The sequence below is a fragment of the Nelumbo nucifera genome, chromosome 1, assembly GCF_055504915.1.
Source record: "Nelumbo nucifera cultivar China Antique chromosome 1, China Antique-T2T, whole genome shotgun sequence".
NCBI classification, from domain to species: Eukaryota; Viridiplantae; Streptophyta; class Magnoliopsida; order Proteales; family Nelumbonaceae; genus Nelumbo; species Nelumbo nucifera.
This window is the reverse complement of record NC_142649.1, coordinates 199,304,314-199,332,292: the sequence shown is the minus strand read 5'-3', so window position 1 is coordinate 199,332,292 and position 27,979 is coordinate 199,304,314. Positions and strand designations below refer to the sequence as shown.

Here is a 27,979-nt window from a genome sequence, read left to right as displayed (position 1 = left end):
TGCAGCCACCTACTCCTCCTACCATCTTTTTCTGTTTTTTTTTTTTTTTTTCCACTCATAACACATATTGATTATATATATACACAGAAGCAACTAACGATGAAATTGAGAAGTGTAGTTAGAATCTATCTTCAGACAAGGGTTTCAGCAAAGTTGCAATAGTTTTGTTATTTTGATGCATTTATAGAATCAAACCAGTGGCTTGTCAAATGCTTCTCTGCCGGACAGTGGTGAGATCTGCTCGGAATGCTCTTTGAGCATGATTTGTTTCTCAAGCCATAAACGAGTTTGAGATTCTTTGCATCATCGTCAATCAATTAAAGTAAAATATTATGAGAGTTGAATTGAACTAACAGGAGGAATTCAAATTGATTTGAATAGATGATCAGGGTGGATTTTGGATTCCTCAGTTGCTGTGGACTTCGCTGCTGCGACCGATTTATATGGATGAACTGGGGTAGGTTTTGTGATCCTAATCTTTTCATCTTTAATATAGCTTTCATCTTTTGATATAAAGACGGAGAAAAATTAGCTTCCTTTGGGAGTGCTTACTTAGTTCTTTGTAATGCTTTATGTGCTTTTGAATAGTAAGAGCCTAAAAGGTCGCCCGTTTAGTATGTAAGTTGAAATGAACTAATGACAGAGCCATAGTGATTGGGCACCTGTGTTTCGAAGAAGTTACTCAAAGTAGTTTTGCAGTACAATTAGAAACCGACACTAACAGTCGGTTTTAAAGAAGCCAAAAGCATTTCTTGGCCCATCATATAATTTTCAAAATACTTATATTACTCGATTTGAAAGAAACATTTTCACTAAACATTCATAAATACTTATTAATAAACACTTGTTTTTCTAATTAGCTCCCCAAGCGGTGCGGTGCGGTGCGGTGCTTTATAGAAAGATCAGATGCTAGGTTTGCTGATAGGTCATAAAGAAAGATCAGTAATGGTGTTATTTCGTTTAACATGCATAATTACCAGGTATGAGTTTTAGAAAACTGACGTGGCAAGTTAATTCAACGTAATGCCAAACCCAAGTGGCTTGAGCCGGCTAATATGTATGATTTTTTTCATAATGAAAAACGACTGCCACATGTTTATTTTGCTGATCTGGCAATTGTTTTTTTTTTTTTGTCCTGCAGTGGATAAAGTAGTCATCCATATATTAAATATTTTGGGTTTGGGTTTGGGTTTGGATAATTGAGAGTATAAAATAGTCAATATATTTCTTTTACCCTTCTTATCTCAGTTGAGCTGGTTTTCCGGCGAATTCCTGATAAGCAAAGAGGAAAAGGGGGGCGGAGGAAGAGGAAGAAATCACTGCCGTTGTTGAAAGTTAAAGCGGTGGCGGTGATTTTGATAGATTCAAAAACAGAGGAAACCTTGAACCCTTTTTCCTTTATTTTTCGCCGTTAGAAACCCTGTTGGTGTTGAAATTTGGGTTTCTGCTCAGCTCATATTTCAACAATCACCAAGTAAGTTGCGGCAGCAGCAAAACCTACGAGCTAGAAATTTGGGTTTCTGCATCAGCTCATATTTCAACAATAGCCAAGTAAGTTGCGGTAGCAGCAAAACCTACGAGCTTGAAATTTGGGTTTCTGCAAATACTACAAGAGGAAACCCAATTAATTGGGTTTCGATTACAATCCCCTATCGATTTATCTACAAATTTCCTTCATGGCGAGATTCCAATAGTTTTGTTTGGATTACAGGATCTGGAGTACTTGAATCTATCATACATCTTCTCGGTCTCGGTCTGATATATGAAACAGTCGTAGGAGTATAGTTACTCTATTTCCTATAACTTAGGGTAGTTTAAGAAATTTGTCCCAAAATATTTTGAGTTTGGGTTTGGGTAGTGACAATAGAGAGTGAGAGCACTCAGCCACAACGACGGCGTTAAAAACCTACTTAATGACTTATTCGCTAAAAGACAAATCAACAAGCCATTCAGTTCAGTGTTGAGCCGCTTGTGCCATTTACGATAGGGAAAGTATGGATAAGCCCATTTCAGATTTATGAAATCCGTTTCTATGGGAGGAGGCATGCTTTCTGCTAGACTCCTCTGTTTTGTCCGCTTCGACGGTATGGGAGGAGGCATGCTTTCTGTTAGACTCCTCTGTTTTGTATCATGTTTTCCACCAAACCTTTTTGGGTAGTCTGATCTTTCCATTCATCACTCTTTTTTACTGCCTTTTTTTGTTCAATTCTTTTGTTATTGTTTGAACTATTTACTGAACTCTTCGTCTCTAACAATTTTCCGTTAGATTAAGAGTTTCATTTCATCATGCTCAAGAAATCCTTATTGTTCTTTTTCTCCACCTTGGGTTCATTACTGTCTTCAGGAGCTGCACCCCCTTTGCCCGATGGAGGGCTCAAGCTATGTCTTGGGTTTTGGCTAGAATTTACATTTAAATTCTTGTTGTCGTTTTTGTTCTTGCTATTGATGTTTTTTTTTTTTTTTTATCTCCTTTCTTCACGGTAGTTGCCATGGATATGGAGTTACCAAACCAGTTGATTTAGGTTTTACAAACAATAAATCTGTCGGCTCGGAACTCAATTTGGATGGAAGAGGAATGGGTGGTGGCTAGGGTGGTTCATCATCTGATTTACCTGATTTTCTAGTATTTCTACTCACCATCTCTTTAGTGGCAGGCTCTTTTAATGCAATGGTAGCAATAGATTCTGGGGAGTTATTGGCAAAGAAGACATTGGCATTATTGAACAGAAGTAGAGAACAGGGAAGAACTTGTTGCAACTACTGTATTGCCCTTCTTCTAATCAGGTCTACGTGTTGCCGCACTAAACTTGTATACTTGATCGTATGTTGCAAAGTCAAAATGCTTGGTTTCCGAGCATTCTAAGTGGCATTCTATGGTTTTTAAAATCCAAGTCAGTCTATAGAAAACCCAAAATGACATTTAAACTCAACTTTTTCGATATTAGGAGAGTGAAAGCAGACAAGAAGGGAGAGAGAGGGAGGAGAGAATGAGATTGCAAAAGAAAAGTTTTGGGTTGTGAGGGGGAGAAATAACGAAAGAGGAAAGAGAGTGGGAGACTAAATAAGGGGGCCCCAATAGGATCATTTTAGTCTTTACAGGTTAATTAATTAGCTTTCAAATAAAGAAAATAGAAACGAGAAAGAAGTCCAGACACATGTATATCTTAGAATGAATATAGGCACAAAATATTTGCACCTACACGTGAGACCCCTGTATAATATATATGGATATAGATAAGGAAAATTGTGATGTGAAATTGCCACCTCATAAACAAAACAAAGAAGCTGAAGTGGCCTGGATTTCAGATATATCAAATGAGCTTATCCGTATTTTTCCCTAATAAAGGCCCTAGAGACCGATAAGGTGGCTATGGCCTTGCCGCCTTAACCGCTTCACCAGCTGCCACTAAAAGCTTAACCTGCTTGGCTGTATTGCTGCTGGTGATTTGTTGAACTCGATTCCGAAATATGAGATTTAGGGTTTCTCCGATATGGTCCGTATTTCCCAAACGTTTGCAGCACTATCATCTCCGTTCTCACCGTCTTTACTTGTATTCGTTCGCAAGAAACCTCCAAATCGGTCGAGCTTCTATTAATGGCGGAACCGGCAGATCCGACGGTGCGAAGCTACTACTATCACTAAATCTGGAATTATTCAATACATTAGTTTTCCGTCACATCTTCATTTTCTGATTTCTTGTGGCACGTGAACTACTTCGTCTCAAATTGCACGGTTTATTGTTGAAGCCATACTCTTCTATTTGCAGGTAATTCTTTTCTGGTGCCAGGCGCAACTGTGGCTACTCTGCTTATGCTTGGCATTCTTCATGCTCGGCGTCTCTATGATGACAAGAAGGTATTATTAATTGTATAATTATGTCACTATAAAATGTGGATAAGAAGGTTATTTACTGATATAACATTTTGCTTGTAGTCATTACATTCATATTAAGTGTTTAGACATTCGAGACTGTTGTTTTACTGCGTAGGCAGTTCTCGAACGAGTATAGATTTCTTTACATGAGGGAACAAACTTTTGTTGGGTTAAATTGCTTGAGCATCTAGAGTTACAAGGAAAGAAAGAGGAAGGAGACGGAATTATGACCTTGCACCATTATTCACACCCCTAAAGGTCTAAACAATGTCAGTATCAAATGCTTTTAATTTATGTTCCCTATTTAAGTGCCATTACGTAACCTAAAGAATCTTTTAGCATGGGGACCTGGAGATTTTTCCTTAATTCTGCTATTAATGTTTAATTTGAAGTAACTCAATCAAATAAGATCTGATGGACTTCTCTTTAGCCGACTTTTATTTTTTATTTTGGTAAAAGCTTTGGCAGACTAATTAGGTGGACAGTGTTTAGTAGAATTTTCATATTTTTGCCAACTCAATGCATATTACTTTTAGCGGATGGCTGGGTTTTGTTGCCTAGATTTATATGTGGCCAATACCCTTCCTATAGTTGTCACTGCTTGGGAAGTTTTTCTTCTGCAGGCATGTCACAAGTGGTAATTCTCTGTCCTAGAAATGCAATCAATTGTTAAGGAAGTAAGAATCAACTTGAGATGGCTGTCAGTCTTGGAAAATGAAATTTTTTGGAAACTGGGAAATATGGCTTAATTCATGGTTATTGTATCTGTACTTTTCAATTGTTCTATACCCTGGTAAATATAGCTTAATTCATGTGTTGTCTATATTCTGCTTATTCCTTATTTGTTCAGCTGTTTTACTGTGACAGGTTGAAGAGGCAAGGGAGCAGGGAATTGAATTTGAGTTTTCACCTGATGTGAAAGTAAACTATCTTTGTTTAATAATTCCCAATGTCTAAAATTCGTGCTTCTATCTTGTTCATGGCCTATTTATTGTAAGCTAACCCATGTAGCTTCTGATAAAAAGTTCTCTTACCTTGCAAACTCTAGGCTAGATTCTTGAGTCTCCTACCATTGCGCTCCATTTCACGCTTTTGGGGTTTCATAACAAGTGTGGTAAGTTTACTTTACCCATGAATCCATGATAATCTCACTCTTTTTTCATTTTATAACACCACAACATTGGTGACTCATGTAGTCTACAACCTTCTTTTCTCATTTACCATGTAATTCTTTTGGTAGGATGGATCTGTTTTTTCACCTATAGTAATATATTTTGCATACCGTTTATATATAAAAAAAGCAAGGCTGACTCATATGTAGTGATATTAATGCAAGATCTGAAGCATATCTATATGATTTTTTTTCTAAAACAATAGACACTTAGTCATATCAAAATATGTTTTATATTTGCCTTTGACACTCCAAGAAAAATTCCAATAGATACGGGTATATAATTACAAATTTAGGTTGTATGACACTTTGACAAGGATGCCCCCATGAATTGACAAGTTTTGCAATGCTTGAAATATTATTCCAGTATCTTTGAAATATATAGCTAATGTGAGTAGACTAATGTTATGCCTTGAAGGACTGTAAAGAGTTCAGTTCTATCTTCTATAAGATGTGTCATCACGAGCTGGACCCGAGTAACAAATCACATTCTCCAAGTGGTCTCTAATAGTCTTCGCATCAAAGAGGGACAAATTCAAAGATATCTGAACTAGGGAGATAAGGAACTCCCAAAGATAATAAGAAGGGCTACAACTTGGGCGGGGTTTGTTAACCCATCCCCAAAAAGGTCACATTGGGTTGGTTTTTGGGTTAGGGTTAGAGTTGAAAAGCATGAACCCAACTTCAGGTTGGGTTAGGGTTGAGACCGTAACCAACTTGACCCAACCTAACTTCATATTTGTATGTATAAATATTATATGAATATGTATTTATGTATGTAAATATTTATAATATATGTATATGCAACTATGCATCCATGAATGTATATATGTATCATAGTTTTCAAGGTGCCAAGGCGAGGCTAGGTGACAGAGGAGTGCCTTGTCGCCTAGTCGTCGCCTAGGCGATGGACTTTTTTAAGTAAAAAGTGAAAAACATGTAACCTAGGGTAGTTCCCTAGGTTCCATAACCATATTTCCTGAAAATCAACATAATCCAACATATTCATGAGAAGAAAAAGAAGAAAGAAAAAAAATTCAAAAAATATAGGGGCTGAACCCCTATTTTTGTTATAGGAAAAGAAGAAAAGAAAAGGTGGAAGAAGAAATCAGTATATAAACACACAAAATTAGTGAAGAAAAAGAAAATAATGTTTTGATTGGACAACATTTTATATGTTCTTCCTTACTTATTGGTTCAGGTTTTGAAGTCTTTGAGGGTTTAATACAGCATTTAGCAATGTTTGTGTTGATTAAACCCTAACAAATAATAAAATTGTTGAGCAGGAGAAGAAGAAGGAGAAGAAGAAAGGAGGAAGGAAGAAGAATAAGAAGAAGAGGCAACTGAGTTAAGGCCTCAAAAAGAACTACTTCAGTCGAGTGAAGCATTGTATTTATACTATACTGGCCGTACAACACAATGGGTCTACAAAATTACAAAAATACCCCTGTGGGTACTAAACCTGTATACAATACATATAATACACCTGTCAACACTCCCTCTCAAGTTGGGGCATAGATATCAATCATGCCCAACTTGTCACTAAGACCTTGGTGTCTGGAATGGTTTAGCCCTTTTGTAAAGATGTCTGCTAGTTGGTCTTCAGAGTTGATGTATGGAGTATACTTTGCCTGTGATGATTTTCTCTCTGATAAAGTGCTTGTCAACTTCAATATGCTTTGTTCTATCATGTAGTACCGGGTTGGCAACGATACTTATACCTGCCTTGTTGTCATAGAGTAGAGTCATGGGTTTATCAACTGGAAAACCCAACTCTCCCAATAAATTCTTTATCCACATACCTTCAGCTACTCCGTGTGCCATTGCACGGTACTCAGCTTCAACACTGGATCTAGCTACCACGGTTTGCTTCTTACTCCTCCAAGTAACAAGGTTCCCTCCTACAAAGGTGCAGTAACCACTAGTAGACCTTCTGTCACTTTGAGATCCAACCCAATCTGCATCTGTGTAAATTTCAACTCTCAAATGTCCATGTTTCTGGAATAATAAGTCAGCACCCGGGAACTTCTTAAGATACCACAGTATTCTCTCTGCTGCTTCAAGATGAGTGGACCTAGGTGCATGCATGAACTGGCTGAGGACATCAACAGCATATGCTATGTCTGGACGAGTCATATAGAGCTACAACAATCTCCCTACAAGCCTTTGAAATTGCTTCACATCCTTAAGAGGTTCGCCTTGGCTGTCACTTAACTTATGGTTGGGGTCAATGGGAGAGTTAGCTGGTTTAGTCCCAATCTTTCCAGTGTCCTTAAGCAAATCTAGGACATATTTCCTTTGGGAGATGAAGATATCCTTTTTTGATCGGGCAACCTCAATTCCAAGGAAGTATTTGGCAGGTCCTAGATCTTTCACTTCGAACTGAGTGGTAAGGAAGTCTTTCAAACTTTGAATTTCATCCTTCCAGTCACCAGTAACAATTACGTCATCCACATATACTATTAGGGCAGCCATTTTACCTTCTACTCTTTTTACAAACAGTGTGTGATTTGACTGACATTGCTTGTATCCCCTCTGCTGAACTGTAGTATGAAATCTGTTGAACCAAGCTCTTGGTGATTGCTTCAGTCCATATAAAGACTTTTTCAACTTGCACACCTTTTGTTCACTTCCTTGATCCAAAAAACCGGGGGGTTGAACCATATAAACTTCCTCTTCAATGTCACCATTCAAGAAGGCATTCTTGATGTCAAGCTGATGTAGATCCCGATTTAGATTGGCAGCAAGAGAAAAAAGGACTCTAATAGAGTCCAATTTGGCAACAGGGGCAAAGGTTTCTGCATAATCAACCCCATATACTTGAGTAAAACCCTTTGCCACTAAACGAGCTTTATACCTCTCCACGGTTCCATCAGCCCTATACTTAACAGTGAACACCCATTTACATCCAACTGGATCCTTTCCCTTAGGGGGATCAACAAGTTCCCACGTGCCATTCTTATGAAGAGCATCAATTTCTTCCTTCATGGCCTTCGTCCATTCTGGTACTGAGAGAGCTTCTGCCACATTCTTGGGAATAGGGATACTATCAATGGAGGTAAGAAAAGCATGAAATGAATGTGAGATGTTCTCATAGGAAACAAAGTTGGAAATGGGGTGTTTAGTGGTGCACGACCTAACACCTTTCCTATTGGCAATGGGAAGGTCAAGATCATTAGCAACAGGGAGGTTGGGAGTCAAGTTACCTGAGTGAGTATGATCTTCCCCTAAGGAATTTGATGGCATTTGAGGTACGGCTTTTGGATTCTCCACAGCTCTTGAACTTGGTTGGCCTTTATGACGACGAGAAAAAACACGAAAAGGTGGAGGATCAAAAGGAGAAGGGGGAGAAGGAGAAGGAGTAGGAAAAGGAGGAAGTTGAACCAGTTTCTCCTCATGCCTACACTCCCCCTGAGGAGAAACAGGAAAGAAGGGCTCATCCTCAAAGAAGGTAACATCCATGGAGACATAGAATTTCTGAGAAACAGGATCAAAGCAACGATACCCTTTCTGAGAGAATGAGTAGCCAAGAAATATGCACGGGGATAGCACGAGAGTCCAATTTCCCCTGGGTGAGAGATAGGTTTTGGACAAAGCACCGACAACCAAAAACACGAGGAGGAATAGAAAGAAGAGGGGCCTTAGGAAAGAGAAGTTGATGTGGGGCTTTGTACTCTAACCAACGAGAGGGCATTCGGTTAATGAGGTATGTAGAACAAATGACGACCTCAAGCCAAAATTGTTTGGGAACATTCATGTGGAGTAGTAAACCCCGTGTCACTTCAAGAAGGTGTCAGTTCTTCCGTTCAGCCACACCATTTTGTTGTGGCGTGCGGGCACAAGAGCTCCGGTGAAGTGAGCCATGTGAAGCAAAGAACTCCGTGAGGTCACTATGAAAAAATTCTTTTGCATTGTCTGATTGAAATATTTGGATTTCGGTCTGAAATTGGGTGAAGACCATCCGCTGAAAATCTTGGATAATTTTTGGTACCTCCTCACGGGTTCGCATTGGATATACCCAAGTGTTTCTGGAATAATCGTCAATGAAGGTAATGAAATACTTGTAGCCACTCTCAGAAGGTAAAGTAATAGGGCCTCACACATCTTTATGCACAATGTGAAAAGGAAACTCAGATTTACTATTTCTTTGAGGAAATTGAGTTCTACAATGCTTGCTCAACTGACACGTTTGACAAGAAATATTAGAAACAGACACAGACTTACACAGTTTTGGGAAAACAACTTTCAAGGACTCAAAAGACAAATGACCCAGCATTTTACTCTTTCTGAACTGACTCATAGACTCTGTAACATGAAGGCCAGCCGTATTCTCCAGCATATAGAGTCCATCAACCATACGTCCCCTACCAATCGTCCTCCCCGAGGCCAGATCCTGAATCTCACACAATAGGAAGGGAAAAAAGTCACCAAACAGTTTAAGGAATTTGTAACACTACTAACTGAAAACAAATTCATAGGCAATTTTGGAACATGAAGAACATTAGAAAGAGTAAGGCCGAGGGGAAGAGAGAGAGTTCCTTGACCAGTTATGGAAGTGTATGATCCATCAGCTAGTCTCACTTTATCTCTTTCGGAAAGAGGGTGATAAGTTTGAAAGCAAGTGGACATAACGCTCCAGAATCAATGATCCATGGAGAGTCAAGGTCGTGAGAAGCAATGTGGAAAGTTGTGGCAGGATTACTTGATGTGGATGCAAAAGAGGTGGTGGGAGGAGCATCCATCTGGCGAATTGCTCTACCATAAAGTTCCAAATGGTCACGGAAGGAGTTTACAATATCCTCCCTTGGGTCAGATCCAGAGTAGCTATGTTGGTCATGTGGTGTTTGAGTCACAGTAGAAGTGGAGGGCTGATTCTCCCGAGTAATCATATTGGCCATGTGGTGTTTCTTGGTACCTTGTTGCCCGGGTCTTCTAATTACATCTGAGCCTTGTTTCTTAGGTAAATCCTGAGCCCACTTTGGTTTCCCATGGAGATCCCAACAAGTATCTTTGGTGTGTCGGGGCTTCTGACAATTAGTGCACCACAATTTTTCCTTATCTTCTGCTTTCTTCTGGTTATCCCCTCTCTTGGAAGAAGGTCCACCACTAGTAGAGGAACCCCCCTTTGCCGCCAACACAATTGCATCCCCTCCGGTGTTGTTCATCAAGTTTCTTCTGCTCTCTTCAAACTTGACAAGAGCATAGACCTCCTGAATTGAAGGAAGATCCTTAGAACTTAGAATTTGTACTCTGATGGATTCATAGATAGGATTGAGACCATGTAAAAAGGTAAACACCCTTTGCTGTGAGACAAGTTTCTTGTACAATTTTGCATCTTCATCACACTTCCAATCAATATTCTGGTAATGGTCCAACTCCTTCCAAATAGTTGTCAAGTCAGAGTAATAAACTGATAAACTCCTCTCCCCCTGTTTACAAGTAGATGAAGCTGCTTGCAGTTGATAAATCTTGGCATAGTGTCGAAGTTCAGAATATGTGGATTTTGCCTGTTCCCAGATCTCAGTTGCAGTTTCAGCCCACATGAAGTTCTTCCTTATTTGCGGTTGCATGGAGATCAAAAGCCAAGACATAACCATACCGTTCTCCTGATCCCATCTATCATGTTCTGCATTTCCAGAAGGTGGTTCTTTGATTCTTCCATTTATGTAGCCTATTTTTCCCCTTGCAGTTATGTATAGCTTGATCCCCCTTGACCACTCTAGGTAGTTTAACCCATCAAGAGGAACAACAGCCATAGGGAAGGATAGGTCACTATTCCCACTCATTCCGTTCAGCATTGTGGAGATTCCGGATGTAGCTGAATCTTCACTATTCATGATTCTAGGTTTAGAAGTACACAACCAAAGGCACACTGCCTTACAGAGCTGCTACAGTCCACAACTAGGCACTTGTAGATTTTCAGTTTCACAGAGAACCAAGCATAAACACTGCAGCTGCAGTACAAGGTTGTATGACCTACACTGTGTAGGAGTCCACAGAACAATATACGAATTGCACTTGCAGTGTAACCAGGTCTGAATGACCTACAGTTTTACAACTTTAATACAACTTCTCGGCTGAAAAAAAACCAGTAGGAACAGCAATACGAGTGGTGGTTCACCACACCTAATCGGATGATATCCACTTTCCAGGGCAGCCGAACAGTCACTTAGGGTCTAGGGTTCATCAACAGTCCCTTAGAGAGCTGAATAGAGCAACACACAATCGGAGGAAGGGGGACAGTCCCTACTCAGATTTTGGGACATCAACAATCGTACAAGAAGAGAACCATAAACAGAAACAAAAATTAGTTCAGTACCTAGGTCACCCGAACTGTGAATAGGCAGTACAGTCATGGACTCAAACTTTTCTTCAGATCAGAACCTTCCTTCGTACATTTGGGATGGTTTTCTACAGTCTTCTAAGCCGAGCAACTCCAGTTACCAGCACCTAAGGCTGAAGAAGAAAAAAACTTGTAGCAGAACCCTTTTCTGCACTAGGAAGTTGAACAGTCAGCCTTCTTGTAGCAGAACCCTACTTGGCAGTGGAGACTAGCAGCAGCACTAGAGAATGCTTCCTCTTTCTTGTCTTCGAGCATCAGGACTATAGCTTCTACGCAACAGTGGAGAGAGACCTCAACTGGTTGTTTTCCAGGCCTGGACGGTCCTGCTCTGATAGTAAGAGAAGAAGGAGAAGAAGAAAGGAGGAAGGAAGAAGAAGAAGAAGAGGCAACTGAGTTAAGGCCTAAAAAAGAACTACTTCAGTCGAGTGAAGCATTGTATTTATACTATACTGGCCGTACAACACAATAGGTCTACAAAATTACAAAAATACCCCTGCAGGTACTAAACCTGTGTACAGTACATATAATACACCTGTCAACAAAAATAATAAAAAGAAATTAGTATATAAACGCACACAATGAATATTTTAGTTTAAAAGTGTCTATTTTATAATTATAACCTAAAAAAATTATGAAAATAAAAGTTTTTTATAACGCGCTATAGAAAACTGCTTGGTGGTTAGGCGAGGCCAGCCTCCAAGGGCGCCTTGTCGCCTTGACAACTATGATATGTATGTGTTCATATATTATTTTCATTGCAATTATTCTCTTTTATGTATATATGTATGCATGCATTTATGCATTTAAAGTTATAGGCAAGTTTTTTTTAAAACATGATAACTATGTTCTTTTATGCATAATAATGTTAAAATTGAATTATCTTTAACCCTTGAGTCTAGGAAATAAGAACATTTGGCAAAAGGAAGTAGTGAAGTCGGGCCAACCCGAACCCAACCCAACTTGAAGTTTTAGGGTTTTGGTGTGTGTGTGTGTGGGGGGGGGTTCACTAGCTCAAGTTGGGTTAGGGTCAATGTCGACCCAACCTAACCAGATCCGACTTGCAGCCCTAAAAATAAGTGCACGAGAGAAATTGAGCTAGAAATTGTATGTTTGTTCGAATTCAAATTTGAATTGGATCTAATCAAAACAATTGAAGTTAAATATGTTTATAATTAGTTTTGATGCTGCCAAATCTGGAGTCGAGGGCAGTGGAGTAATTTCCTAGGTCCGAGGGCTGCGGGCCTCACTTGCTAAGAATGAAAAGACGTCAAAGGCCCTGAGAGTGTTCCTAGGAATGAGTACTCTGACGGTCAAGTTAGCCGAGAGCTCAAAGGAATCCCAAGGTCACCACAAGAGTTTAAGTGATAGCTCAAGTATGTGTGTACCTCTAACAGTAGTGCCCCTTTTATTGTAGGAGTCACCTAGGTGGGGAGTAATGTACGACGTGTAACCGTCCCGTATATCGCGGTCACATAGGGGGACTTAGAGAGGCATCGGACAACCACTACCCCACATTAGTGGCTCAGGAGTAAATGCGCCTAGGACGTGCACCCGCATTAAGTGCTCCACAATCGCTAAGGGTGGGAATTACCCGAATTCTCTTATGAAACTACCATCTGTCGAAAATGCCCCTAGTGAATGCCACCTGTCAAGATCCAGTGGGCCGACCAAATATACCTCATCAAGTTCAAATATGGATATACCACAATCCAATAATATTTCAACTTCTACACTAGTACTTATATCACATAAAATCAATATATATCCACTTTCGATTAGTATAGCTGGTTGAATGTTTTATGTTTACTAAAGTGTCATATGTTCAAGTCTCGTAAAGGTTATTTTCAAGTCACTTTATTCATGATATACAACATTGAATTCATTTTTAGTTTATTTTATTAATGACATTATAATATTTTAATTATTTTTAGTTTAATTTATTAATGGTATTCAGCATCCGAGTCAAGTGTGAGCCCATTCTAAATCTGATGGATATGATTCAATTTCAATTTGGATATTAACAAATCAAATTGATTTAAATATGCCCAACTTTCCAATCCATTTGCACTCCTAAGAGAAATAGATGGTGCACATAGGGCTGTGATTCTAAATCTGCATTCCCTTACTATTTAAGTGATCTATTATAGGCACTGTGAATAACAATCAAAAAAATTTCGTTGATGAAATAACCAATTGCAAAAAAGAGATGTCCAAGATGCATATTAAACAAAAGAAAAGAACGAGCCCATTGCAAAGTTGTGCCATCCCCGCCCCCCCCCTCGTGCTAAGTTGTATGCCACTCGATTTAGCTCAGTTGGAGTTCATCTCAAAATAGTATGGCAGGAGGCTAGAATTTATCTGATTTAATTAAGCAAGTAACCGAGTCAGACAATATCCATGGTATTATTACAGAGCTTTTACCTCACCTAATTGCATTGAAAGATATTCTATTTCTATTAGGAGAGGGCTTTCCGATACAACAATCCCAAGATTAAAACAGAGTGCCGTCATTTCAGCCATGGTAGTGTTTGCTTCTCTGGTTGGACTACTGCCGGCACATAGTAACCCTCCATCTCTATTGGGCCAAACATAGAGTCTAATTTCCTCAATAAATGGAGATCCGTTGCCACAGTTTCCTCTTGGGAAGGGGCAGTAGATGATTGTAGAATAGCCAATAAGTTTTCTGATCTCTCCCCAATTGAGGGCTTTATATTCTTGACAATTTAGTTGCTTTAGCAGTCACATACAGGCCAATATTGTACTAGTAAGTTATTTTGAAGGAAAAGTAGCTCCTTTGGAGACTTAGTGCTTGAGTGTAATGCCTAGCATCATGACCTGGGGTACTGTGATATAGCATTTAAGATAATTTTGATGTTAATTCTTGTTCAAATAGAAGTTTACTTCTCTCAGCTCCTTTTTCTCCTTTTTTTTTTTCTTTTTTGACCATTAAATCTCTAAGTTCTTGGACATGAAACTCTTCAGAGGCTAGATCCCATCAAGACAAGCCTATATTTTCAGCAATTGAATCTTTTCTTGTATGGGATATGATTTTACTTTTTATCATTTTATTTAGGAAGTTGGAACATATGGATGGCCCAGTAAGTGGCAAGGCAAGGAAAAGCCAGCTAAGAAACTTTATTATGTTTCTGGATCTAGTTAGTAGTAATTTATTATTGAAATGAAAGCTTATAAGGAGCTCTTTATAGTTAGGAAAACACCTAAGGTCCTAGTTTGTTATGATTTAACTAGGGTTGGTTTGAACTTGAATAATCAAACTGTCCAATCTGGTCCAAGTCTGACAAGATTGAGACAAGTCTGATCTCTGAAGTAGTTGAAATAAGGCCTGGTCTAGTTGATCAACATCTCTGCACCTGTGGGTAATATATTGCTGCTGTTTTTTTTCTACTGGATAGTTAAATTTCCATTTGCTTTAAATTTTGAGTTCTGTTTCTTCTTGTATGATTTTTTTTCTTGATTCTTATTGTTTTTCTTATGTGTGGTTTCACATATCCTCCCTCTACAGTTATTGTCATTTGTCTTGTAATTAAATTTGAACTCTAATGTGTTTCACTTTGTGTTCACTAATGTTTTACCTGCTAAATTCTGGTTTTCAGGAAATTCCTGTTCCTTTGCGTCCTTTAATCTACAAAGGCTGGGCACGGGCATTTCATTCAAGTATTGTTGTTTGATTTTTTTTTTTACATCAATAATAAGAAGCTATGGTTATTATGTTGTGCCTTGTCTTGATTTATATGCTAAGCTAAAATACAATATAATGGAGTAAATTAAAATAAAGAATGAACAGTATGATTATTTTTCTCCAATTTATGGCAGGCTTTCTTAGAGGATACTGTCCACCTCTCAAAATGGATTAGTGTGTGCAAGTTACCTGCACTGTTACTGTGGAACTTGTCATGAATGCCAATTTATGTGTTCTGAGGTGTCTGGTATGCCAATCTCCAGAAATCATGGCACAGGAACATAACAATAAAGGACTTTCAGAATTCAGTTGTTGTTTCTTTCAGATTATCCTTTCTGTCCTAATGCCAGCATTGGGAGATTTCTTAGTTTTGAGGTGTTCTATAGTGACAGCTGTGCACCTTGAAATTTTAGGGTTCCACAAGAGGGTGGGCATTCAACTTCAACCATGAAAGTAATTCCAAGCTCTAATGGGACCAATGTGCTATGTCCTAAACAAATTCTGCCAAGCAACCTTTTCTTATACAAAATTCTTTATATCTTGCAGACAATACTTAGTCTCTTTTTGGTAACAATACTTAATGATTTGAGACTTTAGTAAGATCTACTTACAACTTACAAAGTTCAGTTTGCAAATGGTATCTCAGAAATTACCTTGTTATTTCAATGATAAAACTTATCTTGCCTCTGCTTTCTAGTCATCAATTAAGCATGACCCCTTGTGCATATCAATGCAAACATTACTCTCATAAAAGGGAAAGGTTCTACTGTAAGGGAGTTAATGTCCGAATAATTTGACCTAGTACTCATTAATCTTTGTTCAAATAGCCACGTTATTATAAAACCTTGTGTTCCAAATGGATTTAAAATATGAAGCTCCTTTTACTACTTTCACATTTATTTTACAATTGGTTTGGTAACAAGGATGTTGGCTTGACCTTGGAGAATTCTTGAGGCATGTGGTAGCAGAATATCCAGCCTTTTTCTGTTTTGCATGTTTCATTTGTGATATCAAAGTATGCTTGTGTTCTTCATTGCAGATTTAGAAGAAGCGGCTTTACCTTTGGATGAATATGCATCATTGCAGGATTTTTTTGTTCGCACACTTAAAGCAGGCTGCAGGCCTATAGACCCTGATCCTCATTGTCTGGTAACTGGTAACCAGCTCCTGCAACTTCTTATTGGTGTTGCTTCTTTTCTAAATCATGTAATATTGCTGACTGATGCTACAATTTGTTAATGAAATAGGTCAGTCCTGTAGATGGTACCATTTTGAGATTAGGTGAACTGAAAGAATTGGGTGCAATGATTGAGCAAGTCAAAGGTTTCTCTTATTCAGTTTCTTCTCTTCTTGGTGAAAGTACATTCCTTCCTATGAATGTCCAAGAGGATACACATGGTGAAAGTAACAAACAGAAGAATACAAAAGAAGCAAGTAAAAAATCATGGTGGCGAATCTCATTGGCTTCACCTAGAAGGAGGAATCCTGAACCAGCATGGTAATGGAAAGTCATTAATTTTCTGTTCCTAAATATTTGTTCACATTCTTCACTCCCCAAATACAGAGTGTAGAAACTTGTGATCTATGAGAACATGTTAATGTGACTATCATGGAGAACATGATGTCTTCCCCCTTGTTTTTTATTGGATTGTTGGATCTTTTGTCGTTTAATGTCTAAATATTTTATGTAATACCTTGTAAATTAAAAAGGCAAGATGGGAAGGAAACTTAGATGGGTATCAAGTATAGTTACAATATACAGAGATGCTATGTACAAAAGATGCACTTATTCAAAAAAAAAAGATGCATAAATGAAGAGGAAAAACCCCATGAACAAAAACTTAAATGGACACTAAGTAGTGGCAGGGTACATGGTTCCATATATTTTAAAGATGGCTTAAGAATATGGTTTTTTTACCCTATTTTTCCTACATACATGATATGGGTTCCTTCAATCTCCTTTAGCATAAATTACCAAACAAATAATAGCCCCAAAATCCTTGCTTACTTGCTCAATATATCAGCTTCTGTCATCAAACACGTCGGAGTGGGTTCTCCAACAGATATAATTTTGGGAAAAGGGGTTTTCCCAAGTTAATTGGAAGCAAGTTCTATGGAACTATCCTCTTGAACTTGAACACCTTCATCAGAAATGCCAGGACAAAGCTTCAATAGTTGAGTGGGTCACCCATTAATAACCAAAAATATGGAGAAAGTAAATCCAAATCTTCAAGGAGATCTCCAAATGTGATGTGGATGATAAACATATTGACTCCATACTTGCATTGTGCAGATAACACAGTCATCATGAATTTAATGATCCGATCATACTGTGTATATTCTTATTGTTTTACTGGGGATTGATTGTAAATCTTTTCATTGTATCAGGTATTTTTAAGTGCTTCCATTCTTGACACCCAAGTATGAAATGGCAGAAATACATCACATTGTTCTTGATCAGTTCTTGATTAGTAAAGTTGCCTGATAAGTTTTAAGACAAGAAACATCATGTGGTTCAGCTATTATACTATAAGTTTTATATAATACTGCTTTAATTTTCAAGTAAATTAGGAAAGGGACCTCCATAAATCTGCTGATTAGATATGCCTAGTTACTGAGAGAAACTCTTGGCTGGATTATGCTAAAGTTGAAATTTAAAATTGCAAATTGTGAGTAGCCATAGATTCTATGGTTGGTTGAGATAGATGGTACTGTGATCAAGTTGCACTTTACATTCTAAAGTTTAAATGCCTGTTTGTAATTCTCAGGATCTAAAAAATATGTAAGATAAAAAAAGAGAAAAGAAAAGTAAGATAAGATCTTAAGCATTTGAGATGGTGCAATTGTTGCTCTTTTTAATGTCTTCACTTTAGATGTGTTAATTCATGCTTCACTCATACATGAATCTCTAGATTCTCAATCTGAAATATTGAGACTTTACAATAGTGTATTTTCTCATTTCCTTTTTCAGCATCATTGATATGCAACTGTTTTAAGCTCTGATTAATTGTTTTTTATTGGTAACTTAGTTCTGAGCCTCTGATAGTTTGTTATTCCAAGTATTAAAGTGTTTCTAGACTTTTGAACTATGTTCACTGCAACCTATGAAGACGTTTGATAATGCTTAATTGTTTCATGTACATTTTTATATTTTGTTACAGCCCAATGAAGGGTTTGTTTTACTGTGTGATATATTTGAAGCCTGGGGACTATCATCGAGTACACTCTCCTGTTGATTGGCATGTTTTTATTCGCCGCCATTTCTCAGGTAATTTTTCTGTGTTTTTGAAACTACATATCATTGATCCACAGGTATTTTATCTCTTGTTGAAGTTTTGTTTTGTTTTTTTTTTCCTTTTTTTTTGGGAGTTGGAGGGTTGGAAGGTTGCGTAGTTTTTTGCTTCTTTCTTCAGGGTGATTGCTCATCACCTGCATTTGTATCTTGCTTGCTCCTTTCTTAATAAATTTTCTTCTTTATTTATCTTCAAAAATAAAATCTACGAGTAGATGCAATTACTTGTGGTAAATGTTACTTGTTTAAAACTTTATGCTGCAAACTTGGGTCATTTCTATGTTTATCAATCTTATAGAAACGTTGACAAAAGAACATAAAACCTTTATATTCTGGAAGTTATTTCTTTTGTTAATTTTGCTTAACCAATTATAATATCATATATTTTTATTCTATGAAGGTCGAATACCATTTTATCAAGTGTATTAATAATTTGTTGCAGGTCACCTTTTCCCTTTGAATGAACGTGCCACACGAACAATCAGAAACCTCTATGTGGAGAATGAAAGGGTAAGACAATTTGTTTAGCATGTGTGGATGTTTAGAATTGGTTTTGGGTCTTGGAAGAAGAGGCAATCGGCATAATCAAAATTAATAAGACACTTTTTTTTTATTGAATAGTATAGTCAAAGAACATAATAAATGATAAAACATTTTCCTAGTGTATCTGGTGATTAATTTCTTAGACAAATCTCAAATCACCAAGTGCAGTCTCTGGAGGCAGCTAGTCTATTCAACCATATGATGCATTGGAGAAGCCATTTATTTTTCTCTCCTTTGAGATTTCAATGAGGTGGATTTTTTTTTTCTTTTTTGAATAGACAATGTGTGCATTCAAGAAGTCACTTGGTACAAGTTTTTAATTAAGGAGTTGCAATATAGTCACAGTGATTTGAAGTCACACGTTATCTTTCTGGAAATGATTGACTGTTCCTTTTTCACTTAAGAGTTTTTTAAGTTGAGCTAGCTAAGCTGAATGGTAAAAGTGGATCCTCCATTCATTTATATGTGGATGCTTCTGTGCAATGTCAATCATATGATTATTTGGGATAGATGACTAGGAAAACGGGGAGAAGATAAAATCAGAAATGATAATTTGCAAGAATTGATCAGTAACACCCACTGGTGATAAAATAGAGGAAAACATAATGTGATGGTTTGTTCAAGTGAAACAATTACTAATGAATGTACCAGTCAAGTTGTGCATGTTGAAGGTTCAAAGTGACAAGGAGAAGGTTGAAAGGAACCTGGGTTCAGGTAGTGAGGAAAGATTTACTTATTAGACCATCATTCTTAATGGGATATGTGACCCTAGGGCAAATGATTCTATCTATTAATCCATGTAGGTGGGATACAATTTGAGCTGTGTCAGAAACATGTCTTTTTGTTTATTACAGTTGATAAGACATATGGTATCTCAGGTTGACAAGCATGAGAACTCAGGTTCGAATCTGAGAGTGGCCATGTCAAAAAATCCCAAAGGTTAGGTTTGTCTCCAGTCTATTCCTCCCAAGTCCCCAGATAGCCAGGGCTAGGATTGGGTGATGGCCCTTATGATTGGAAAGGCATGTAGAATTAAGTTCTGTATAGATCTGATGTTTTATATGGATTTGATATTTAATGTAGAGTGTTCTTTTTTTTCTTCTTTCTTTCTTTTATAAAGACACCAGCATCTTAGAGTCTTCTTGGGCTATATTTTGGTATACTTTCTAGTAATTCAACTTTTTGCGTTCAATCAATTCAGTACAGTTTAGTGGAGCAATATTAGCTTACATTGTTTTAATGGAAAATCATTGGTATCATGATCACATCTATATGTTCTTCTTGCCATCAGGTTGTTCTTGAAGGTCAATGGGCCCAAGGGTTTATGGCAATTGCAGCAATTGGTGCAACAAATACTGGATCTATTGAGGTTTATTACCTGCTGAGTTCCTTTTATTTTTCTGCTTGTGTTATGCTAAGTTCTTTCTTAAGCTCATATTTGCACTGACAAGAAGTCAATTTTATTATAATGAAGTGCTTTAAAAAAATCAGAATTACATATTTCTACTATCTAGGGTGGAATCCTCTCAACTACTCATTTCTTCTTTTTTCTATCCCCCCCCAAAAAAAAAATAAAGAAAGAAAGAAAGAAAGAAAGAAAGAAAAGAAAAGAAAAAAAAAGAAACAAAAAATGACTAAATATTTTCTTCCGTTCCGGTCCCATAATCTCCTTTTCCCAATCCTTGAGACTTAGTGACCAAATTTTCACATTTCAAAGCTGTCTAAAACCAGAGCTGTTTTCTGGGCTATGTGATGAGATTGAATGCTAAGTTTTCCTTTGTATGCCTCATCTCTTTTTCTATTGTTTCGTTAACTTCAAATGTTGTTTTCACATGGAGTGCTTTCCTGTGTTTCTGTCTGCTACTTAGCCTGAAGGAATATCTAATCAGGACTAGTTGTATGGGACAAAGTCTACTAACTTGCAGATGTACTTTGCAGGCATATAGACCATTACAGATTTATACGAATCTTTATTATACTTGGATTTTTTATTCTTGCCGATAAGTTGATGACCCAAGTCTATGCTTGCACTTGGCAGCTTGTCATTGAACCAGATCTGCGAACAAACAGACCAAGAAAAAAGTTTCTGCACTCAGATCCCCCGGATGAACGTGTCTATGAACCTGAAGGTGTTGGTGTGATGCTCAAGAAGGGTGAAGAGGTTAGGAATGCACTTAGATCATGTTTTTCAGAATCTAAATTCCAAGGCTGTGTTTGGTTGCAATGCAAATAAATTTGTACTGATGCAAAGCCATGGAAGTGCAAATTATTTGAGTGTAAATTCTGACCTATTTTTGTTTCAAATTTTAGCTTATTTTGTTTGATTGCAGTACAAATGAAGTAAATTAAGACATGAAGCAGAATAAAGTAAAATCCAAAACAAAATTAAACAAGAATTTGCATTTTTTACATTTGCATTCCTATGCATTTGTACTAGTGCAAATAAATTTGCACTGCAACCAAACACAGCCTAAAGAGTAATGTACTTCAATAGAAAACAAGAAAATGATTTAAAATGTGGGCAACTCATGATTGCTTCAATCTACAGAGGCTTTTTCACTAATTTTTTTGTGGTGAACGAGTTTTTTTTTTTTTTTTTTTTTGTATTTTATGAACGAGATCCATTGAAGAATTGAAAGATTAGATGGAAAAATGTTTTTTACATGTAATCTATAATCAGTCTCTGCCATCCATTTAGACTTGCACTCTAGATTGTTAGACTTTAGGTGCTTTCACACATGGAGCTTGTATTCTGCTTTCTACTTACCGTTACTGCTTTTGTTGTGCTGTTCCTGTACTCTTTAACTTGAATATGCTTTAATATTCTCAGATGGCAGCATTCAATATGGGATCTACTGTAGTGCTTGTTTTCCAAGCTCCTGTATCGAAATCTCTCCAAAATGATGACACCTCCTCATCAGAATTCAAGTTCTGCGTCAGTCGTGGGGATAAAATTCGTATGGGGGAAGCTCTGGGTAGGTGGTCTGAAAGGTAGTAATGCCATGAATATTGTCTAGTTGAATTATCAGTTGTTGGTACAAATACCGATGGATCGTTGAGCTGATAGCTCTGCTAACTTATCACACTTGGTTCAGAATGTGGTATCTTCTATGGACCAACACATTTCACTCGCATCACTGAATTCACTTCCCACGTAGGGCTATAAATGGTTTCTGTTTGTCTAAATTGGAATTTGAATCCATGCAAGGGTGATTGGATCGAATATGGAGTCATTCTCGTCGAATTCGGTAAATATTTGAGTATGTACGCTTTTATTACATAATATAATCTATTAGTAAAATTGGTTTGTATATCGTATGGTTACTGAAGAGTTATAGGTTCTAGACTTGTACAAGATATTTTCAATTCATTTTATTTGATAATATATAATATTAATACATAAACGAAACCAATGGATAAATATTCGTTTTTTTTTTTTTGTTTTTTTTTTCGAATCAAGTTTGGATCCAGGAATACTTTGATCTGTTTGCAGCACTACTCTCTATATGTCCGGGTAACTGAATCAGTTAAGTTTTCTCCGTTTCCTATGTAGAAAGCCGTAAGTCTAGTCGATTTGTGGGATATTCTTAATGGACTGATGATGTAAGTGTGCTAATAAATAACAATAAGCATTTTGGAAATGGCTTATGTTAATGCAAACCACCATGATAATTCCACATTCCACTCCACGTCAAAATTTCACATCGTAACGGTATAGAGTAATAGAGGTGCACATTGATTTAGCTGCGGAATCACTGCCTAAAAACCAGAGGGGATGTAAGTTTTTGTTTTTTCATGATTCTTCGTGGGGCTGCACAACAGAGGAGATGTAAGTTCGCTTCATTCCTGGAATGATTCTAAGCTGCTCGTACATTTTCCATATCAGCAAATGGCACACGGACACACGGTATTTAATGACTTGAATGAAGTAGGAACGTAAGAACGTGATGACGGGCATTTGACTTGGCACTCAACAGTCAACTGCTATGTTGATACTTGATAGTATTTCTGGAGAGGGTCAACACCTGGAACCTGGTCTGTCTCACTAAACGGATAAACTGAAGGCTTAATGTCAATTCTAACCCAATCCTAAGTTCTAAACCCATAACCCGATTTACCCAATTCTAACCCTTATTCTAACTAAATACTTTTAACCTTGTCCTAACCCAGGTTGGCCCCAACCCAATCTTCCCATTCTTCAAAATCTCATAAAACTTCTTAATCTTAAATCTTAATTCAACTTTCACTGCATATATTAATCCTATGTTTTATTAGTATTTATTTATTGATATTTTTATTGTTTTTTAAGTACAAAATTCAAAGAGAGAGAGAGAGAGAGAAATTATAAAGAAAAAAATAAAAAATGTATATGTATATATATATTAAATTATTAATATATATTATAATAAATATTATATATTTTATATTATATAAATGAGTCGAGTCGGGCTTTTTTAACAAATCCCGAGCCCAGCCCGACACACAATTGGGCTTGGTGTTTTGGGCCCGAGGTCAGACCTGCGGGCCTAGTTACATGTCCAATTGCATATTCCGAAATTTTAAAAAATATCTAAGGATATTTTTGTCCTTTTGTTTTTCCTTGTCATTAACCGTTATATATAATTGAAACACATAATAAAATAATACAAAATATAAGATTTTATACTCTATATATTTGCATTTGGCGCTATTTGTAATAAGATGATGGAAGGAATACAAATACAAATATGTAATATAAAATCTTATATTTTGTATGAATTTATAATGTATTTGCAATGTAGATATTTGTATTTCTACTCTTTCGAAACTGAGCTTTAAAGGGATCCAAGATGATTAATTGCATTTTAAGGGAGGGCAATGTATTCAATCGATAACCGAACCTCTGTAATAACTGGTAGTTGAGAATTGATATCAGATAGACAATGAGAGAGCTATGTGGTCCCTAATATACAGAATCATATTTTCTCCTACTTCTCTCTCTCTTACATATTTATTAATTAATTCAACAGTCAAAAGTTCACCGAAACCAACTTCGAAAATTCAGTTTCAGCTACCGACTTCTCTCTCTCTTGGAGAAAATAGCTGCAGCCTGCAGGACATGGAAGTCGAAGACGGAAAGAAAAAACAGGAGGGAGTATTCTACCCATCTCGGCGTATGCCTCCGGAGGCAAAGTTGGCAGCAATTGCTGTGGAACTAAACATACGGCTGAAATCGGCCGATATGCCGGCAACCATGCAAGAGAGAGCGTTCCGACAGGCCAGAGCACTTCTTGATGCCGCCTCAAACAATTCACGGCCTAACCCCACCCTCATGGCTCTCGCTCTCAAGAAGGTACGATTTAGTAGAATTTATCTAAAATAAGAAAAAAAAATCATCTTAACCACCAACTGTTTTAGCTATAGATCGATTACTCACAGTCCACCCATCTGAGTAGATGGTATTCAGCTCTGGAAAAGAACTAATGATGTAAGTTATCTATTTGGGTGACCATCTCCGGAAACGGAGATTAATGAGGAGTCGATGTACGTTAACGTTTGGGTTTCGTATTGAGACCACAGACGCAGAAGCCCATCAAGAAAGCAGAAAGCGATTGCATGTACTTGCTTTGTCCCTTAACCATGGTGAATTGATGATGCCTTAATTTGGCAGGAATTCGATGCGTTGTACGGCCCAGCCTGGCACTGCGTTGTTGGGAAGAGTTTTGGATCGTTCGTCACTCACTCGCGAGGAGGGTTCCTCTACTTTTCGATCGACAAGTTTTGCTTTCTTCTCTTCAAAACGGAAGTTCAACGAGTCACCGAGCCACGTCCTCTGTGAGTCTATGACCTCCAAAAATAAATAAACGAATCTCTCAACCCTGAATTTTTATGTAATGTCCTTCAAGCTAAGATTTACCGGAGACGATTGAACAGTCTTTTTCTTCCTTCTTTATTTATTTATTTATTTATTTTTCTTCTTGACAGTTGATAGGATTCTAGCCTTCTAGCTAGTTTGTCTTGATATTACCACAGTCCGGATCTGCTAGAAAAAGGGGTGGACTGAATCTGAAGTGAAGTGGCTGAACCTGAAACTGAATGAGTTACCGCTTTGTTTAGTGGCTAAAATAGTTATATAGCAAAATTTCTGAGTATAGTGTAGACTGTTTAGTTATCAATTCAACGAAGCTCCGTTCGGCCATTAAGGAGCTCACAACCTATTCAATGAATAATGACTTACTTGTTCAACCAGAGTAGAGTCAGCAGACAACTCTGGTCGTTAGTTAGAAGGACACGCGGGCCCGTTATGGGAAATACAGTTTTCTTCAATTTTGAGATAACAAGAAAAAAAATTAAGACATGGAAAAGAAAGGTTGCCCGAAAATGACAAGAAAATCAAGGTTGACCTTCTTTTGATCCCTTAATGGGTCGGGTCCGACCATTTGGCCGATTTTGGTTCAAGGATCTGGTACCGATGGATAGATATTGATCTATATTTGGTTGGGTCAGGTTCAATTGTCTCAAGAACTGATCGATTCGATTCTAAATCTACAATTACAGACCTTATATAAGGTTTGGTTCGGTTCTGATTTCGGGCTTCCGTCTCTCTCTCTCTATCTTTACATTCAAAAGGAATGAATTGAGATTTTTGAGGCCCATATTCCATGATCATGAATTTTAGTCGTTAACACCATTAAAGTGAATACTAGGGCTATATTACTACTTTCGAATTAACCCCATTCGGTCTGCTTTTCTGATTTTTTTTTCTCTCCATGAACCAACACAGTTAAGAGCTACATTTTGCATGCCTCAAAGAAAATAAAAACTCCAGAAATTTTGGTATATTGACGTAAATGGTAAGTCCATCCATATGAAGCTGACTGAGCATTTAAAATTAAAAATTTTTCGAATGTCCATTTCACCCATTGGTTATTGGTTGTATGTACATTTATGCTTGAAGGAACAAACTTTTCCCACCATAAATGAAGAGTTTATTTTTTAAAATCGGGTTTAAAAGAGTGAAATAAAATTAATTTTGAGATGACAAATATATATATATATATATATATATATATATATATATATATATAAAGGCAAACTAATACTTTTATTGTTAAGGGTATTTTGGTAAAATAATTGTCTTAATCCTACCCCAGGTGGTATAAGTATTTGAGTGAAACCCTAAGAGCTCCCATCCCCATTCCCGACCTCGGTAATGGGGATAAGGTTGGGACCGGGATCCCAATTCCCCGTGATTTTTGTAATATTAATCATTTTGTTTTTGTTTTTTATTTTATTTAAAAAAATAAAAATAAAATAATTAAAATTTACAATCCTATTAGAAAAGATTCAAATATATTCAGCCACATTTTTTAAAATATTAATATATAGATGTATGTGTACACATATACATATATACATATATATTAGTGGGGATCCCATGGGGCGGGGTCCGTGGGGAGTGCTCTCCTTGTCCTTGCTAATGGGGATGAAAATTTCCCCATCCCCACAGGGGGAAAATCATCCCCATCCCCGCTTCATTTGGAGTGGATCCCCACGAGGATCAGGGAATTGGGGAAAATTGCCATCCCTACCTTAGAGTAATATTTTCTCTAAATTGTCTTGTTCTGATTGCAACATTTTTTTAAAAAAAAGCACACCCCATTTTTTTGGAAAAAAAATACCTAGGCTAATTTAAAGGTTTAAAATTCCGCAACGTATTGAGTCATATCGGCCGATATGTATCATTTCGACAAGATCTCAATATGCGAAACGTATAGAATTGAAAATCATCTATTTTGTTTCTTTTCGTATGTATCACACTGATACAGGATCGAAACAATCCGATACACTTGATTTTTTTCTAGGTACCCTTCATTCATTAATCTCTTTAATTACTTATATATTTAATTCTAACTTTTCTTTCATTAATTAGTCAACTTCTCCTACTTTAAATTTAAATTTTAGTGCCTAATTCGAATTCCCTTATTAATTCCGCTAATTAATGATCTTGTCTCATTAATTTTGTTTTGTTAGTATAAAAACAACAGACTTTAAATAATGGAAAGACTCAAACTTAGTCATTAGGTTTTAACAACCATAAGTCACCACTAGGCCACAATCATTTGTTTGTTATGGTCGTATGCATTATTATTTTTAAGTAAACCTTCTCTTTTTTTAATGGATATTCATTAAAAAATACTACAATTAATTATTAAAATTTATATACTGATAAATATTAATATAAATTGATGTACACACATAACATTTATATTGGTTATTTGATAATTGATGTATAAACATTCATATTTTAGATTTTTTTTTGTTTTCTCACATTTTATTTATTCCGTCATTTTTGAACAGTTATTAATTGTAATTATTTACAATTAAATGATTGTAAATATGGATTTTTACATTTAAATAACTTATTTACAATCATTTAAATTTTGTAATTATTGTTAATAATATATGATGGAGGAAGATTTAACCCGACCCCTTGGCCATGCGACACGTGGAAGCAACCAAGAGTGACTTGGCAGAAACGCCAGCTCGGCACGGCAGCAGGCCCACAACCTGAGCTCCGAACTAAAGAGTCGAGCTCCCTCGAAGGAACTTGCAACCCGAGCTCCGAACTAAAGAGAGCTGAGCTCCCTCGAAGGAACCTACAAACCGAGCTCCGAACTAAAGAGTCTCGAGCTCTCCCTTCGAGGTCCTGAACCTTACAAGGAGTACCAAAGGCAAAAGACCCGAACTACCCGCCCAGGGGCAGTTCGGGCCATACTTCTATCCGAACTCAAGACTTCACCTCGCGCACCACTTCGGCTCCAAGTTGCCTGACTAAACAACCGTACCCAACGCCTAGGAGACCGTACCCGGAGGCAGCGCACATGACTGATTAGGGGACCGACACATGACAACCGCCATCCAACGGCCACCTGCCACCGCCATCCCAGACGGACAGAGACAGCCCTGGCAACTGATAGTGGAGGTTATGACACCCGAACTGGCAACTGGCAGAGAAAATGACCCGATCGAGCAGAGGAAGTGACCCGATCTGGCAGAGGTAATGATGCCCGAAC

General features: G+C 37.3%; 1 protein-coding gene and 1 long non-coding RNA gene across 4 annotated transcripts; both read left to right on the top strand.

The window, feature by feature from the left end:
* Window positions 1-132: 132 nt before the first annotated feature.
* Window positions 133-22,234, top strand: PSD1 (phosphatidylserine decarboxylase 1). Of its 3 annotated transcripts, XM_088895818.1 has the most exons (13): window positions 1,247-1,551; window positions 1,712-3,619; window positions 3,768-3,856; window positions 4,742-4,795; window positions 4,923-4,988; window positions 15,003-15,063; window positions 16,128-16,237; window positions 16,336-16,586; window positions 18,250-18,356; window positions 18,823-18,890; window positions 20,215-20,292; window positions 20,962-21,084; window positions 21,754-22,234. In XM_088895818.1, the coding sequence occupies exons 2-13, from the start codon at window positions 3,469-3,471 to the stop codon at window positions 21,916-21,918; spliced, it is 1,323 nt and encodes a 440-aa protein (XP_088751944.1). In that variant the 5' UTR covers window positions 1,247-1,551; window positions 1,712-3,468; the 3' UTR covers window positions 21,919-22,234. The 3 variants fall into 3 exon arrangements, with proteins under 3 accessions (XP_088751945.1, XP_088751944.1, XP_088751946.1); XM_088895819.1 differs by lacking the exons at window positions 1,247-1,551; window positions 1,712-3,619 and adding an exon at window positions 133-457; XM_088895820.1 differs by lacking the exon at window positions 1,712-3,619 and having other exon boundaries at window positions 21,754-22,109.
* Window positions 22,235-24,597: 2,363 nt separating this feature from the next.
* Window positions 24,598-25,054, top strand: LOC104602381 (uncharacterized). Its single transcript, XR_016080891.1, has 2 exons — window positions 24,598-24,737; window positions 24,888-25,054. It is a non-coding gene; the product is annotated as an uncharacterized LOC104602381 (long non-coding RNA).
* The last annotated feature ends 2,925 nt before the right edge of the window (window positions 25,055-27,979 follow it).

Excerpts from the sequence above, each read along its gene's own strand:
- PSD1 (XM_088895818.1), top strand. The coding sequence starts at position 3,469 with ATGAGATTTAGGGTTTCTCCGATATGGTCCGTATTTCCCAAACGTTTG. Across the intron at positions 4,796-4,922 it reads AGTTTTCACCTGATGTGAAA|GCTAGATTCTTGAGTCTCCT; the intron begins GTAAACTATCTT and ends TGCAAACTCTAG. Across the intron at positions 18,891-20,214 it reads TCTATGTGGAGAATGAAAGG|GTTGTTCTTGAAGGTCAATG; the intron begins GTAAGACAATTT and ends TCTTGCCATCAG.